General features: G+C 38.2%; 1 protein-coding gene across 6 annotated transcripts in view; it reads right to left on the reverse strand.

Moving 5' to 3' along the window:
• Positions 1-1194: 1194 nt before the first annotated feature.
• PER2 (period circadian regulator 2) overlaps positions 1195-16830 on the reverse strand; it is a 44819-nt gene continuing 29183 nt past the window's right edge. For all 6 annotated transcript variants that reach the window (XM_015637543.2, XM_015637540.2, XM_015637541.2 and 3 more), the window contains 14 exons: positions 16374-16480; positions 15584-15737; positions 15297-15405; positions 14770-14901; positions 13498-13594; positions 12828-12981; positions 12618-12745; positions 11006-11179; positions 10488-10748; positions 8897-9744; positions 6940-7126; positions 6264-6456; positions 4569-4719; positions 1195-3628 (listed from right to left, as the gene is read on the reverse strand). In XM_015637543.2, the coding sequence (XP_015493029.1) occupies positions 3479-3628; positions 4569-4719; positions 6264-6456; positions 6940-7126; positions 8897-9744; positions 10488-10748; positions 11006-11179; positions 12618-12745; positions 12828-12981; positions 13498-13594; positions 14770-14901; positions 15297-15405; positions 15584-15737; positions 16374-16480 (2845 nt within the window). In that variant the 3' untranslated portion in view covers positions 1195-3478. The remainder of the gene's footprint in view (positions 3629-4568; positions 4720-6263; positions 6457-6939; positions 7127-8896; positions 9745-10487; positions 10749-11005; positions 11180-12617; positions 12746-12827; positions 12982-13497; positions 13595-14769; positions 14902-15296; positions 15406-15583; positions 15738-16373; positions 16481-16830) is intronic.

Consider the following 16830-nt stretch of genomic DNA (forward strand, 5'->3'; position numbering starts at 1 on the left):
AGGGGATGCTGAGGTGGGAAAAACTCGGACAGAGGTTCCTCCCAACAGCTCTGCAAGCTCACCAAGGAGGAGTACATGAATGCCTGAAGTCATGTTTAACTCGTATTCTTATTACATTCACAGCTGAACAAAAAGAAATTACCAAAAGCAGAAATAAGAGTGAAACATCACCAGGTAGTTTATCCCAGCAGCAGCACCCAAGGCTCTTGTTATCAGAACTGGAATCCAAATGCCAGCACCTGTGGAGTGGCATAGGGAGGTGACACTCAGGTTTGGAGTTCTGCCAAAGCTCCACCACATCTCTCCTCTGTGTGTTCACGTGAGCCAGGAGCCGGTGCTGTGAGGACAGAAGTGTTTGCAGACAGACACAGACCTGCCCACCAATTTAGGGTTAATTCAGAGGACTGCAAAGGGGCTTGGATGATGTTCAACAATAAATGTAATTTTAAAATGCAGCCAGTGAAGTGCACGACATTCTGCCCTTGGTGTGAAGGCAGCTCACCCGTGTGCTGAGCCTGTGGTACCCAAACACCCCGACTGTGCAGCTCACAGAAGTTTCTGGGTCCTTTATGACCAAATCAGGGCTTGTACCAGCTTGCTCTATTTAAAAATTTCCACAAACCTCTGAAAACACAGCCATGGAAAAAAAGAGATAATGAAGGTCTCGTAAACTGAGTCCCTTCTGAACAGGAGGAGTCCAAGCCCTGAGCTCAGCACTGCTCCACTCACCAGATAATTAAACATGAACAGGGAAGCACTCCAGCTTGGAAAGTTTCAGCAATCTTCAAAGACAACACCTCATACCTCGACAGAAGACTGAAAATCACTGAAACTCTGAAAATACAGAGCAAATCCAAGGGGCATAACAGAATTCTCTGTCCCTAAGCCACCCCTGCAAAAGCTCACATGGAATAAAGCAGAAAGCACAAGGAAGGTGTCCTCTGGCAGATCAGAACAACACAGAGCCCGCTGCACGTGCTCTTCCAGGAAATGTGCACAAGATTTCAGAACAACTCCTCAATATAAAGATTTAATCTTCCATGTGACCACTAAACTTAGAGGTCAGAAAAGCTGGCAGCAATTTGACTCCAGGACAGGAAGCGAGAGTTTGAAATACCAGTTCATACAGCATCAGTAAAGCACATGTTCTGACTTCTTACTTGGAGTAGAAGCCTCAAGGAACAAAAAGGCAACTAAAAATATATCTGTTTTATTTACCAGTTTTCTAAAAAGCAAAGTCATAAAAATTAGTCACAAGTGGCAAAACCAAAATATATTGCACAGTGTACAGAAAACATTGTTGACATATTGACAAAGTGTCATCACAAATAAATCATCTTACAACAGTTTGGAAAAATTACAGCTTCAGAATCTTATCTATAAATGGAGGCATGTAGATTTAAAGTTACAGGAAAATATTTTAATACCACCCTGTAAATGCAAACACTTTAAGGATGCAAGATTAAGTCCATAAGTAAGCACATCCACAAAATGCTCTAAATATACTTTTCTCTTCCTTTCACTAAGTTATGGTTACAAGATGGTCATTGAAAAAAAAAAATAATAAAAGAAATTAGGATAAATAAAAAAAGACATGGGGGGTGAAAAAAAAGCATGCTAAAGCAAAGAGAAGTTCAAAGTGGTTGAGAAGTCTTTGAAAATTATTTGTATAATTATGATGCACTCCTTTTATATAAAGCTCTTATTTTTCCCAAACCCTGGTCCATGTTTGTGTTTCCATGTAAAAATGAAATATATTTCATATGTTGGTATAGCTGCACTGTTCCATTTATGATTAAAACATTTAACACATCGGACGTGAACACCAACACTGGAAAATTTCTCATTCACTTTGTATTTACAAATATTTACGTTTGACCTTACTGAACTGTTAAAGACAGGCATCAGATCTTGCTGGGTAGTGCTTCACACTACATTTAAGATATTTATTTTTTAAAATCGTGATTCTGCTTGTTTCACAAGCTGACACACTTTACTACCTGCAGAACCTGTCTCCAGTGCAAATTTTCCAACTAATAATGAATTACTTGGAACAAATTATTTCTTCCACTAAGCAAATACCAGTCACTTTTGTGTGTTTTTGGTGTCAATGTGAATTCACATCCTCTCTGTATACAAACAGAAGTATTTGTATAGAATTAAAATAACCTTAATTTTCAGTGAATAGAAATGTTACCCTAATAAAAAAGGAAATGCTTCCCAAGAAAAATATTTTAAGACAAACATATCAAAGTTAATTCAATTAACTTTTGTCATTTTTCACCCCAGGACTTACAGCTGACATCTAGCAATACAGCAACTAAATGTCCTTTAACTAACCAACACATTAAAAGTTGTTCTCTCATGTTCTCTTCCCACATCCAACAGACATAAACAGCACAAGAACATAAAGTACACATATTCAAGTCAATACAATCAGAGGCATTAAAATGAAATCTTTGACAGCAAAGGATTCCAGCCACACTAAATTTGAGATTATGTAAATCGAATAGAGCGAGTAAACACTATTCTCAGAATCACTTCTTTTTTATAAGAACTATCTTCAAATGACAAGACACATCTAATCCTCCCTTGCCACAATTTGATGTTTGTTTTGCCACATTGGAAAAACTGATGGCCAGCCTCCTGACAGAGCAAGTCAGAAAAAAAGGTTAAAGTTACCCCAAGCTTTGTCTAACTGGGGCATGGCCAGACATCCTCCGTGGTCTTAAGTTTTTTAAATCTTTAAGCATAAGGATTTCTTGAGTGTAAATTCTCAGAAATTATGCTTCAAGGTATTCAACAGTTCATAGTTTTGCAGTGTCCGTTTAAAGAAAAGGCTACGAAGTTGTCAGCACTCCTCTATACTTACACATCAACATGAACTCTAACCCCAGACCATCTCACAAAATCAGCTCAACATTTCTCTTAGACAGAAAAAGTTCCTACATTCAGAACTAGAGGAGACAAACAAAGAGGATGGGATCAACTGGTATGAGAAGGGCAAGTGTGAATTGATTTCCTTGAAGGTTATTTCTTCTACTATGCTGGACCACTTCAAATATTAAGAACAATGTAAAGAGCCATAAGCAAAATTGCTCAACAATTTATAATGCTGAATCATCACCAGCAGATTGAAGAACTGTATGTATATGAGGAAATTTCCAGCACTTCTTAACCCACTCTACAAAAAACAGTAGGCATCAATGAAAGTTTCTAGAGTTTATAAAGAAATACTTGAGGCATGGAAGTGCAAAATGAGTCTTTTAAAGAAAAGTTATACCATCTTCAACAATGTCCTTACTGGGAAGAGATTGCCACCATTTAAAAAGAGATTCATTCACAAATGACTCTTCTAGAGCAAGAAAAACACATGTACTTTTATGAACTGCATTCATCCTGCTGGATAAAAGATTAAAACCTTTATGGATCGTTCACTGTCGTTTTGAAGCAATTTTCAAAACAACAGGCTCAAAGGCTATGTTTGTTCTTCACTGACTTGATTCAGAGAAACCAAGTTGTTTTCTCCACTATCTTCGATCATTTCATTAAGGTCCATTTCATGGATTTCTTCATCATATGAAGTATAAAAATTGCTCTGTATATTGTCCTCACAAAAAATACATTCCTAAAAAGAAAAAAAAAAAATAATAGAAGCACTCATAAGTAAAATTTAAAAAAAAAAGCTTTTCCAAGCATCAGTCCACCTGCATGCAATCCTTGATTCCAAGGGAACCTTTCCACCTGTGCTGTAGCTACCAGATATATTTTAATCCAAAACTTTTCCACACACCATGATTTTATAAAGTGCAGTAAATCAATGAAAGTACTTGAGAACTCAACTGGAAGCCACAGATCACGAGCTGGGTGCTCAGAGGATCAGTGCTGCAGTAACATTAACACCACGATTTGGACTCCACTGCAATTCCTTCACACTGACTTTTGGAACAGTCATGTGCAAACAGAGCCTCTGTGTTTGACAGCTTTTGTGCCAAAAAGCCACAAATGATAGAAAGCTTAGGGAAAAGGAAATACAATCAGGTATTTGCATGTGAATAAGTAAAATACACAGACAACAAGTAAAGTTGCATGGATGCTTTGTTTTGTTGGGTTTTGTTTTTTGTTTTTTCCTTTCAAGCCATTAAACTACTTAGAAGAATCATGATCCTGAGTGAGAAGTCTGATAGGAAAAAGGATCAGCATATTGTCATTCATTTTGTGCTTTGAAATCAATGGACATCCATTTCTGCACACAAACTAGAGATTTTGATGTAGTGAAGTTTCTGCTGTGTTGCTAAAGCACTTCAAACAGAGACATGGAAATTCAGAAACAGGAAGGAAATTTCTTATACTGTATTCACCAGTACTTTAATTTCCTCCATTGGAAGAAGGATTTATGCTAAATTGAATCAAGCTAGAAACCACTGCATGGAAGTTTGAATTTATTTTTTTTTCCTCTGCATAACTGACCAAGCTTTCATAGCAACAGGAAAGGAAGAGTTTAACATAGGCAGCTAATAATTTAAGCACTATTATACATGCAAAAGTAATTAACTCATTACACTTACAGAATTAGCAACAGTTTTTGGCAGGCCACCTTGCTGGATCCATGGATGAACTTCAATAAGCTCTCTTTTTTGTTCTTCTGTAAATTTTGGCTGTAGTTTCTGCATTTGCTTTAATTTCTGCTTATCTTCTTTTAAAACTGTTTCCAAATCCCTAAAATAAAATGTATTTAGAAATTGAGCTTCAGCAGTTTCTGGGCTTCATGCCTATGTGAGGTTACACAGTCAAATACTAATGTTTTTAAAGACTATTTTTGTTCTAGAGTGTTATGCTTAGAAATCTTGTATTGGAAGAAGATGAAATGTGATTACTCCAGCTGCTCTCTGCATTTGCAGACATCTCTGCTGGCTCACCGTCTTTGCAAATCCCATCAGTGAGAAGAGTTTTCTTAGAGCCATTCAGGCAGCACCACCAGTGAAACCAGCAAAACCCAGTTTCCCTCTGCTGCTGCTGCAGTTCCAAGCCCCCTCCAGTGGGAGGACAGCCCAAAGCAGAGACTCCTTGCACATGAGATAAAGCAGGAGTGTAAGATGTGTTTAAGAAGGTCACCAAGATTGAACTAAACTTTAGAAAAACAGCTTTATTTCAGCAGCCAAAATTCTCTCTCCCTCCAAATGCCCTACCTCCATTCAGGAACTTACAAAACCCCATCCCACAGCAACATTTACTAGCTGTATCCCTCTGTAAAATGTGACAATAAAAAGCAAGATACCCGGAATAATTTCTATTCCTTACAGGGCACCTAAGAACAGGCTGGATTTACTTCTTGGGCATTACACTCTGACAATGAGCTTCACTCTTCTCATCAAAATACTCTGGTAGGCTTTGCTGATTTTATGGGCTACTGGAATTCCCACCTATGGCTGTCAACACTTCAGACAGCAAAAACTGAGAAATGTCAAAGTGTTTTTAAAACTAGAAAAAAAAGTGCTTAAGTTCTTAGAATGTATTCTTTACTTTCTCCATCATGTCTGTGCTTCTGTAGTTTGAAAGCTTGTTTACCTTCCCTTTCAAAGGCTTGTTTTTACTGAAACCTCTTATTCTTCTCAAAACACCATTCAGTGCTCCCAAGAAATATAAACAAGTAGGTTGAAAAAAAGAATCCACAGACCTGTCACCTCTTCTTCCCCCGTATCTCCTTTCTGCTACTTAAGTAGTAGGGTTTTTATGATTTTTATGTGTTTTATGTTTTAAAAAAGTTTATTAGAAGCCTTATGATTTTTATTTTCTACTTCCTTGTCCTAATTTATGAAGAATAATGAACATATGGAAGTTAACAACTCAGAAAAAAATGCACAAGTCCAAGAGCAGCATTCCACTGGATGTGGCATCTCAAGGATAACAGGCAAGGACTGGAGATCTTCCAGGCCAGACCATGCCTAGATCTAAGCACATTCATCAGGGATTTCTGGGCAAGTAGTTACAAATCACTAACTATGAAACAGCACCCAAAAAATACACACAGTTCATTTCAACTCAGGAAATTGACCTAAAAATACAGCCAAGCTTAATTAAATCATTCTTCCTTCTTGAGAAGTTCTTGGGTAGTATACAAAACAAAGGATGCAAGAATTTTTCTTGACACTAAGCTGAACAGTTTATTTCTCCTCAGACAGAGATTCCCATACATCTCCCCTCCTGTACATTGTGCTTCCCTTCAACATAGAATGTGTGAAGGGCTGTGCCACTGGAATTACCGTGAGGGGAGCTGGTAAGTCATCATCACTGTGTCATCTGTGTTAGCCATCAGCAGCCAGATGGGATCCTGGAGCACATATTTGATGAAGTGCTCACTTTCTTCCATTTCTGTCTTCATTTTGGTTTTATGGTGATTCTCTGAGGAATCAATGCTCCCAAAGTATTTGCTGGTGTGACTAGTTTCACTGCTACCTGTAAACAGATTTAACATTTCATTATAAATTGTCCAATACTTGGATTACCTGAATGCTTTTGAGTGTAGAGAAGATTAAAGAGAACTGAATGTATAAATACAACCACTATTCTGCTCTTTTTAAACAGAGGGAACTTTCACCCTTGAGTAACTGCATTAATCTTTTAAAAACTCAAATTCTTAAGTAAAGTCTCCATTAAATTTCAACAGACTAATTAGCTCACTTGAATTTAAAAGTTTTAAATGGATGTGAAGGAATATGGTCTTTATATTATTCCTTTATACCTGCATAATATTTTAATGCCTGTTTTACACCCACTTAGAAAAGTTTCTGTTCTGTAAATCAAGCACAACAGAAAAACATTTGTGTAACGCGATACGAAAGAAATCAAGGATAAACTACGCAAGGAGAAGTAAAAACAAAGCTTTTCATTTGCTGCTCATGGTGTTTGCACCAGGAGCGTTCTGGCTGCCTGAGTTACCTGTCCTGCTCCCTGACATGCCACAGCCATTGGAGCCAGAGCCCAGGGACTCAGCAGCTGCAGACACACCGCTCCCTGAGGAGGCTGAGCCAGTGCCTGAACACGCATCCTCTTGCAGTAAAATGTCAAGCAGGACACTGGACATGGAGAGCTCATCGCTGTTTTGAGCATCCATTGGAGATTCAGCCTAGTGATAAGAGGAAGGAATAAAATTTAAAAATCCCAAACACCAAAAATCAAAGCTGTTTATTACTAAATATAATAGCTTTCTGACTTTAAATTAATATTAAATTCTCAGAAATTATGCTTCAAGGTAATCAACAGTTCATAGTTTTGCCGTGTCTGTTTAAAGGAAAGGCTACAAAGTTGTCAGCACTTCTCTATACTTACACATCAACATGAACTCTAACCCCAGACCATCTCACAAAATTAGTTCAGCATTTCTCTTAGACAGAAAAAGTTCCTACATTCAGAACTAGAGGAGACAAACAAAGAGGATGGGATCAATGAGAATTGATGGGACCAATGGAATCAATTTGAGAAGAACATATGGGACTGGCTTTATTTATTAATACATTTGTTACTAAATGTAACAGCTCTATTACTAATCATGTAAATGATTAGTAATAAATTAATTTCATTTTATATTCTAATGTTTACATAATTATTCAAAGGCAGTCACCAGTAACATATGCCAAGGAATAATAGAGTGGATTGACAGGCAGACGGGATTCTTCATTAATACCAGTTGAATTTCTCTTCAAAAAATTAATAATATGATTTCATGAGAAAGGAAGAAATGTATTTCCTGTTCACTTTTGACAGCATCTACTGTCCTGTAGAAGTCAGATTTTACCCAAGACACTCACAGCATACGAGAAATTGCTCCTACTATAATCTACCTCAAAGGATTTGCATCAACATCCCTCACTGCTCCATCTCCTTGAGATGTGAAGGAAGAGTGGCATTGAGAGCAGTAAGAAAATGTTCCCAGGTGCTTCCCAGGCAAGATCACTTATTTGTGTATTTTTAAAGGAAGGAGCATTAACTACACTTCTTTCCGACTTAATCAAAACTTGACTGCAGATCAGTTTGAAGATTAAATATTAGAAATTAAGGCTGACAGAACTTAGCAAAATATGTAATAATTGAAAGAATTTACCCTGAACAAATTCCTGAATAAGGGAAGGAGGCAGCCAAAAAATATACAGGATGCAGTTCCATCCCATCAGCATTTATAATGATACTCTATGGTGCCTTTAGAAAGCACAAATAATAGTTTACATATTTCTACCATGGAAACCTTTACAGACATATTGCTCCCCCTCAAGTTATTTGTTTGACTCATTTATCAAATTGAAATGAGCCAGGAAATAAAAAAACAACCCTGAAGTTACCAAATAGTTCAGCATAGTTTCAGTGCAACAAACAAAACAAAAATAAAGTTATGGTCTGCAAGAAATGATGAATTCTTAATTTACTTTGGTTGGTTGTTTGTAAACACAGATGTGATTTTAATTTAAATCAGCTTCTTTCAGACAACTTGCAGATTGTTTTTTCCATGCACACAAATTCACTAGCACAAAAGCTTTTGCTAAAAATAAAATGCTCACATTATTTTACAGTTTATTTCAGTGGTTCTCAATGGACTTATCCATATTATTTTCTTCAATGAAATGGAGCAAAACTCTTTCAGGATATATTTCCAAGCCTCCTAGTGTAACTTTAGAAGAATGATGAGGTAGATTTAGCTTTTAAAGACTGAGACTACTCTAATGTTTGGACTTTGGGTTTTATGCAGTTTGCTGAAGTCTGAATTTACCAACTACAATTTTGAGCTCCTGATGTTATATAACTTCTGTCTATGGTTAACAAAGAGGAAGTGTTGGAACTGGAAGTGAAAGGACTGAGAATGATGCAGCAGAGGCACAAGAAGGGGGGTGTGATCCAGACTTACAGGTAAGGATTCCTTCCCACTGCCGTTATCCACTGTCCTGATCTTGCCTATGGCTCCTTCCTCAGCCAGAGCTCCGTGTAAACCTGCAGGAGCTCCGCTCTCTGCAGTTTTGGTGGTTTCCTCCAGCTGTAGGAGATTCAGAGGAGAGCTGCACCTCGACTGGAACAGAGGTGGTGAAGCCTGGTCCTGAGGACCCAGCGACTGAGGAGTGCAGGAACGGGAGGGGTCGTTGCGTGGCTCTGCCACAGGAGCCTTTTCAGGCTCTGCTGGGGGGTTGTACTGGAATGGCTGAGCTGGGAAAAAGGGCTGCTGTGGGAAGGGGCTGGCTGTGCCAAAGGGGGGCTGTGGTGGGAACACTGTCTGTGAGGAGAAGGCAGGATGGGCAGGGAAGCTGGGCTGGCTGGGGTACAGCGTTTGAGGTAAGTTATTGTTCATCTCTGGGTACATGTAGTTGGGGAGCACAAGAGCCACCACAGGGGTCATGAAGGGTGCAGAGAACTGGGATGGCTGCATGGGGCAGCTGTTTCCAGAGTCTGGCAAGTGATTAAAACCAGAGAGTGAGGTTTCAGGAGCCGGCGGCACGGTCCCTGCTGCTGGAAAAACAGGAAGGGAATATGCAGGCATGACAGTGGGGAAGGACACTGCTGAGTAGCTGGCTTGGGAAGTCTCTGATGGTGACCAGGCTGTGGCATTTAAACCTTGCAGGGGGAACCGATGGGGGAATTTAGCTCCAGAAGTTGTGCTGTCTGAAGATTCCTGTGGTTTAATGCGCTTTGATTTCCTGTTCTTTCCACTTTTCTTCCAAGGCTGATCCATTCCAGAAGCGGCATTCCTTTGTCCACGGCCACCTGCAAAAGGAATAATTTTAAGAAAAGTTTTAAAAATGTAGCTATAGAGGACCTGTATAACTAGTTAAATAGATTTAAAAAAAAAGAAAAGATAAAAATCTGGAAAAAATGCTTAGCAGTGTCTGACTTGTGTTCCAAAATGACAACAAAAATCTTATCAAGCACTCCTGAAAATGCCATCCAGAGCTCCTAGGCCTAATAAACAAAACAATCTCCCTATTACTGCTAGTCTCTGCCATTTCCATCCTGCTGAGCACATTATTACCTTAAAGGCAACCAGAAAATGATCAGATTGTCTCACCAATTACACAACAGTGGAATGGGGAAAACTGGAAAACAAAGGAGCTGAAAACAAGACAAAACCACAAATCTGAACAAAAGACAGTTGGCAAGACAGAAGGAAAAGAAAAACAAGGGCATACAAGCACAGATTCAGTAAAGCAAACTTCCTAAAGCAGATTTTTTTTGTCCCTTGAAAGTAGATGCATGACAGTAATAGCACAGAGAACAGACAAAAATCAAAATGTTAATTACTAAAATGTCCATTATGACACTAAAAGCAATATTCCACTTTAAATCTTCTAGCAAGATTTGTCAGAAAATTTTTCTGTGGGTTTTGAAAATAGCATGCAACTGTCACTGTTCACACTGGCCCCACCAAACAACTAAAAATGGAAATGCCTTCTCAAGAGGAGTTACTTTCTATATAAATACAAGTTTTATTGTGAAAACTAGTGCCATACCACGTTCAGCAGGCCGTCCTTTTGGTTTATCTTGTAAGTAGTAATTGCAGTGTGATTGAAAGATATTAAATCTCTTGATTTCTTTGAACTTATTCAAGAAGCTCTGCTCCTCTTTTTGTGTATGCACTGCAAGGACCTCCTTCGTAAGTCCCAGTTTTTTAAATGGCTCCTTCTCCTGATTTATGTGCGCAGAGCTGGATGGAGGGGTGAGAAGTTGGCCATCTACGATTTCTGCTCCACTTGGACCATCTTCTATCATTTCTACAGGAACAGAAGGCAAAATACTCAAGATGAAGCAAAGAAAGCCCTGTATATGTATTTTTAAGGTGTTATAATTCTGTAATGATTTTGCTGCAAGTTAAAGATTACACATTCCATCCCTATTTATTCAATTTCCCAAGACCATCTCAGCTGTAAGAAAAACGTAGTCAAGAGCAGACATCAGCTGTTCACCTGTCTGAAATTTGAACTTGCTAGCACTTGCCAACTTGAAGAGAAAATATTAGCAAAAATCCTACCTAATTCAGGTTGTGTTTTTTTGTCTCCAACGTGAACAATGGTGCTACTGTAGCTGCACTGGCTGGTGAGAGACACAACACTTTCCGGCTTGCCAGGTAAAGCTAAAGATGTTAAGTGAGCACCAACCACTGGGGGACCACTTGATTTACCAGATGCCTTCAACACAGCAGGATCTGTTAAAAGAAATAAAAGTTGCAGCTTACTGAACATAAACAAGACCAAATTCAAGTTACACCCTGCCAGGGCTGCACAACAGCGAAGGCCAAACTGTGCCTGACAAGACAAAAAAGTGAACTTTTTACTTTATACATGCCAGGAATAGAATGACTATGAAGCAACAAATGCAATCCTCTGATTGCACAGCCAAACCAAAGCTCTTCATTGAAGGATATCTTCCTCTTTTTCTGGTTTCACTCTTTTTTCATGGCAAAATTTTGGCATTTCTAGCCTCCTCCACCCCTCCACAGTGTTGTACACTGATTTCTTTCATTAGCTGGTTACTCTAAGAGCTTTGTTTTGAGCATACAGCTATTGAAAATTCTCTGCCTTGAAAGCTACACACAGTAATCCAGCAGAGGTCAGAGCAGTGCCTCACAACACAGCATTAAAACATTCCTGCTTTCATAGGAATACTTTCAGAACATATATTTAAGATCTGAAGTTTGCCTTTTTCCTGACTGGTGACTTCATCTGTCTCAGACATCAGTGCAACAAAGAGCTGGTGACCCACATCATCTCCTGCCAAGCACAACCAGAGACTCCAAATTACAGCATTTCAACCCTTCTGCAGGACTCTTTGTTCCTGGTCTACTGATACCTTCTAATTTGATTCTAAAAGCTGCATTACAAGAACTTCTTTTTGAAGCTCATCAAATAGCCAAGATCATTCTCACAACTTTTGAGAAACTCCACTGGACACTCTCCCTTCAGCCTCATATAATGACAAGGTAGAATGAGAAAATCTCTCATTTGCATGGAGTTCTTTATCAATCTCACAACCTTGTACTACCCAGTTACATTCTTCATTTAGCTCCCCATCCAGACAAGGGGCTATGTCAAATGCTACATCTAAGGCCTAAAAGATTAACTGAATACTTCTGTCTGCAGGAGACTTAGACAACTTGCCTCAGTAATCCCCAGCTTTTTGTTTTCATGGATGAACATTGGGTTCTAACATCTTACAAAACACAGGACAGTCCAATTTTACCTTCTCGTGTTCCTCTTTTTTAAGCAGAAAAATAATATGCATATTTTTGTTGCAATTAACTAGCTGCTAGATTCTTCAGCTGATTGTTCTTATTAGTCCTAACTGTGAAATATTTGATATTGATTCAAGTCCTGAACCTCAAAATCCTACTGTATTTTTAATTATATTATATAAACTATAAATTAGTTTATTTAATCTGTAATCAGGATATACAATCAACTACTTATTACAATTTTAATTGTAAGGAAGATATTAATGATGTAAGTTAAATCACCAACATCAAACACTGAGAAAGCAGCTATGAGGTCATGCTTAAGATACACCTGACATTATTCTGCAAAGAAGTAGCATCCAACTGCCTGCCAGCAAAACTCAGCCATGAAAAAGCTGTGATGTAGAGTTACCTCCCAATGGCTGGATAGAATTATCAGCTGCTTTTTGTTCATGAACTCCAGAACTCAGTGATGCAACACTTGTTGAAGGTTCACATTTTCTTTTTGCTGTACCAGGCACGTTACAACTCTCCAAGTACCTAAAATACAATCATTTAGCAATATTAGACATACTAGTCCTGTGTCCAGAGGTCAAGAGTAATTTACTCACTGGCTGCTCACCTGATGACACTGTCCAGACAGCTGATCTGCTGATAGGAATACACAGGCTGTTCTTTCCATGCCAGCTCTTCAGTAGTCACATTTTTTGGAGCTGCTGTTGCTGCAGTATCCTTTCCCCCTACACCTTTCACCTGACCAGCAGTATTCTGTTTTTCTGTGGAAAGAGATACTGTTGTTATTCAATTAAGACATTAAATCCTTACAAACTCCCCTAACAGCAACAGTACTAAAGGGTTTTCATTTCTACATATTTAGCAGGTCACAAATTAACCACTGTAATGCACTAATAAATGAATATTGTGTAAATATTTTCCTGTCCTTATGGGCTCTTGGAGTTACAAAGTTTAATCAGACTGCATATGGATCCCAAGGGAATAGACACGGTTGTAAGAGAATCATTAGGGTTGGAACACACTCAGGATCAGGACAACCACTTAAATTATTTCAAGGCAACAGCTTCAGGCCATGCCTCAACTGTGTTACACCACTGTTGACTCAATACAGCCAAACACAATGTTTTCCTGAGCACAGCAGAGAGACACAGGACAATATAATTTGAAATGATAAAATGCTGTCTTTATGCATTGATCAGAACTCAACTAGAAAAAATTCCTGCTGCCATATTATCCAAGGCACCAGCACAAGAGACTAGGAACCGCTAATGTCTTACCTGCAAAAGACTCTTTCTTATAGTCCAGTTTTGCTTTACTGTCAGTGAAAATACGCTGTCCTTTATTCTTGACCTTACGGGCGTATTGACAAACCTCCTGCAAGCAGTTTGGGAAGAACAGTTATTTCAAAATTCTGACATAAAACATAATACATAATGATTCCTCGTTAGACTAAATCTAACCTCTGTTAATCTCTATCTTGCAATTAGTTTGATTACAGGAGAAATGTGTATATATATAATTTTATTGTGCAGTTGCAAAAATTTGGAATTGGAAAGAGAAGAAATTTAAAGTGTGTTTCTTGTAAACAATTGCTCTGTGTTTTGTTCAATATGTTTGAGTAACTTGGATAGGAAAATATAAAATACACATTATAAAAATGACTTCAGAAAAAAACACCACATCTATCACTTGGTAAAAAAAAAAACTAGAAGTGTAACTAAGCAGTGCTAGGATGTTACAGAACTGAACTGTAAACCTTCCCTGTCTGTGGAAACAGTGAAGGAGTGCCAGGCATCTACTCAACAGGGAAGTCCTTGTTAAATAAGCAATCCTGAGACTTCATCTGCTTACTCCAGCAGTGTTTAAGAACTGAAAGCCAGGAAAGTGAGCACCTTGGCAAGAGCAGAAGTCTGCACAGTCTCAGCACAGAAACACAAATCAGATTTGGGAGAATTAGCCTACAAGCAATACAACTTATCAAGGAAAATTTTTTGCTTTCAGAATTAAACACAAAGTAATGTTCTAAGCACAAACTAGAAAAATTGTTTTATTCCATTCAATGTATTTCATTCTGTATAAATGCTGGATTTTTACAGCATTAAAAATGATCAGGGTCCAGCTATCCCTTGGTTATGCAGGTATACTGCATTTAATCTTCTTACTTTCATTTGGGAAAACCGTAATTACAGACTTTCCCCTCCCAAAAGAAAGTGCTTTCACATATCCAGCTGGTTTTCCAAGAAACACAGCATATAACAGGTAACAGACATTAGATTAAGCAAACACACTGTACAGGTTTAAATTCTTTTTAACACTGACTTTCATGTCTATCACTGTACTTCAGTACCCTGAGGCTTCATCTACACCAGAAATGTTTATTCCCCCAGACAAAAGGGTTTTTCTCTACTAAACAATAAAAAGAAAGATGGCAATTTCTTTATACTTTCTCCTATTTCTAATCTGAAAACCTTATTCTAAAAGTTAAGAATCCCCACTTTAACTAGTTTGTTTTGTGCCACATATTTGAATGAGAAAAATTCAAAACCTACTGGTTTATCCTTATGAGTGTCTTCATTATTATTTCCTGTGCTGTCACTGGAGGATGCCACACTCATCAAGTGCTCATGTGAACCATTGCTACCCAGACTTCCATAGCCACTGGATCCACTGTTGTGTACAGGCTGTTAAAACAACATTAAAAAAATAAATATATGTATATGTACACACACACACACCCCTCAGAACACCAGTAATTCCATGTCAGGAAAAGAGATTTTATTTTACGCTGGGTTTTTTTGTTGCTTGGTTTTTTGGGATATTTTTTTTTTTTGTTTGTCTTCTTTTGTTTGTTTGTCTGGAGGACTCCATGACTACATGAAATTATTAAGATATCAACTGGAGCTTTAACATACTTCAGTAACTCTTGTCTGGTAAGCATGAGTGCAAGGAATTCCCAGGACTGTAGCCAAAAATTCCAGTAGAGTAGAAGCAGCTAAACAAGACGTCACAGCAAGATAAATCAAATTGCCTTTCCTCAGCAGGAACTGGGGAGGGTAAGAGCAAAGCCCTGCTGTACCTGCAGTAAGAGCCGATAGATCTGCTCAGTGATCTCCTGAACACTGGGGTGAAGGATTCTGTCCTCTGTGTAGTTGGGAGCAGCAAAGACATCTTCATTTAAGGGACCCCTGCACAAACCAAACATACACCAACTCACTGCAAATTCAAGTGTTTCAACCAGAGAGACCACAGCTTCAATCTACCACCTACATATCCTACACAGAATCTAATGCTTATTCTGTTCCCTCAACTTAAGGATCATTATGTAAACCTCAGGGAAAGGAAAACAAAAATGTATTTACTTACGTCCTAACTTTGTGTCTTCCAATAATGAAGGAAACTTTGCGACTCCAAGGGTTGATGAAACTGGACCAGCTGGTGTCCATGGTGATATAATCTCCATTCCTAGTGCAAAACCTGATTGGTGAGTAGTCAAAAGGCTGCCCTCCATACTGAAGAACTGCAATGAAGGATTCAAACAGAAATTTCAGATTAATGTTTGCACAGTTCTACATAACAATTCAGGATTCATGGAGGGAATGGACATTCAATGTACTTCCTCTTCATGGAGTAAGATGCCACTTGAGGGAACGAATACTGGGTACATTGATACATTTAGAAATACTGAGCTACCAGAATAAGCAGATCTTCATAATTTACTGGACTATGGTCAAGAAAATTACCTTTAGAATACAACAAGCAAAAGAAGGCTGAAGAAGCAGCCTTTACAAACTTTGCCAGAATGGCTCTTATTTTCTTCTCTATGAAATAAGAAAGACTATCATGTAAGATACAATACTACTTCTATCACATCATTCTCAAGAAAATTCTCTTTATGTATGAAATATTAATTTGCAGTCAATTTGTTTACAGTAGATATGTATGCTTCACAGAAAGTACAGAACTGAGTGATTTCTCATTTCCTTGCATTTGCATTAAGAACCAAGTTCTGCAGTAAAAGATTTAGTATTTATTTGTGGAAAAAAAATCAAAGTCACAATTCATTTTTTCCTACTACTTGTTGAGGACTTTGTAGTCCTCATTATTAAGTCCTAGGAAAAAAAAAAAAATTCTGCCACAGTAGCAGGCTACATACTTTTTTTGTGAATTGCCAGCATTAAGGGTCTGTCATTTGGGTGAAGATGCACCAAGACTGGTGTTCCTATTAAATCCTGAGGTAGGTATCCCAACAGAGGGACTGCTCTGGAGAAAGAAAGACAAAGAAAGCATAATAAAAATCAAGTAGAATAGATGTTTATTTCATGTTTAAAATGTTTTCATTTTAAGCTTCCTTTGCTGATATTCCTGTGAAGAGAACCAATAATTTGAGGTTTACATTTGGTGAAAAAAAAGCAGTGCTAAGTAACAACAGTCATACACTTAGGGCAAGGGGGGCTTTGTTTGTGGGGTGGTGGTTAGACCAAATCATGGAGTCTGCTACTGCAGTTCTGTCTTTTCTTTGCTGCCCAACTTTAGAGGATAAATACTTACCCTAATTTTCAAAGAGCATTAATAAAGTTTAATCTTGTAAAACTCCCATGAAGATAAATAGT

The sequence above is a fragment of the Parus major genome, chromosome 9 (genome assembly GCF_001522545.3).
Source record: "Parus major isolate Abel chromosome 9, Parus_major1.1, whole genome shotgun sequence".
Classification (NCBI taxonomy): domain Eukaryota; kingdom Metazoa; phylum Chordata; class Aves; order Passeriformes; family Paridae; genus Parus; species Parus major.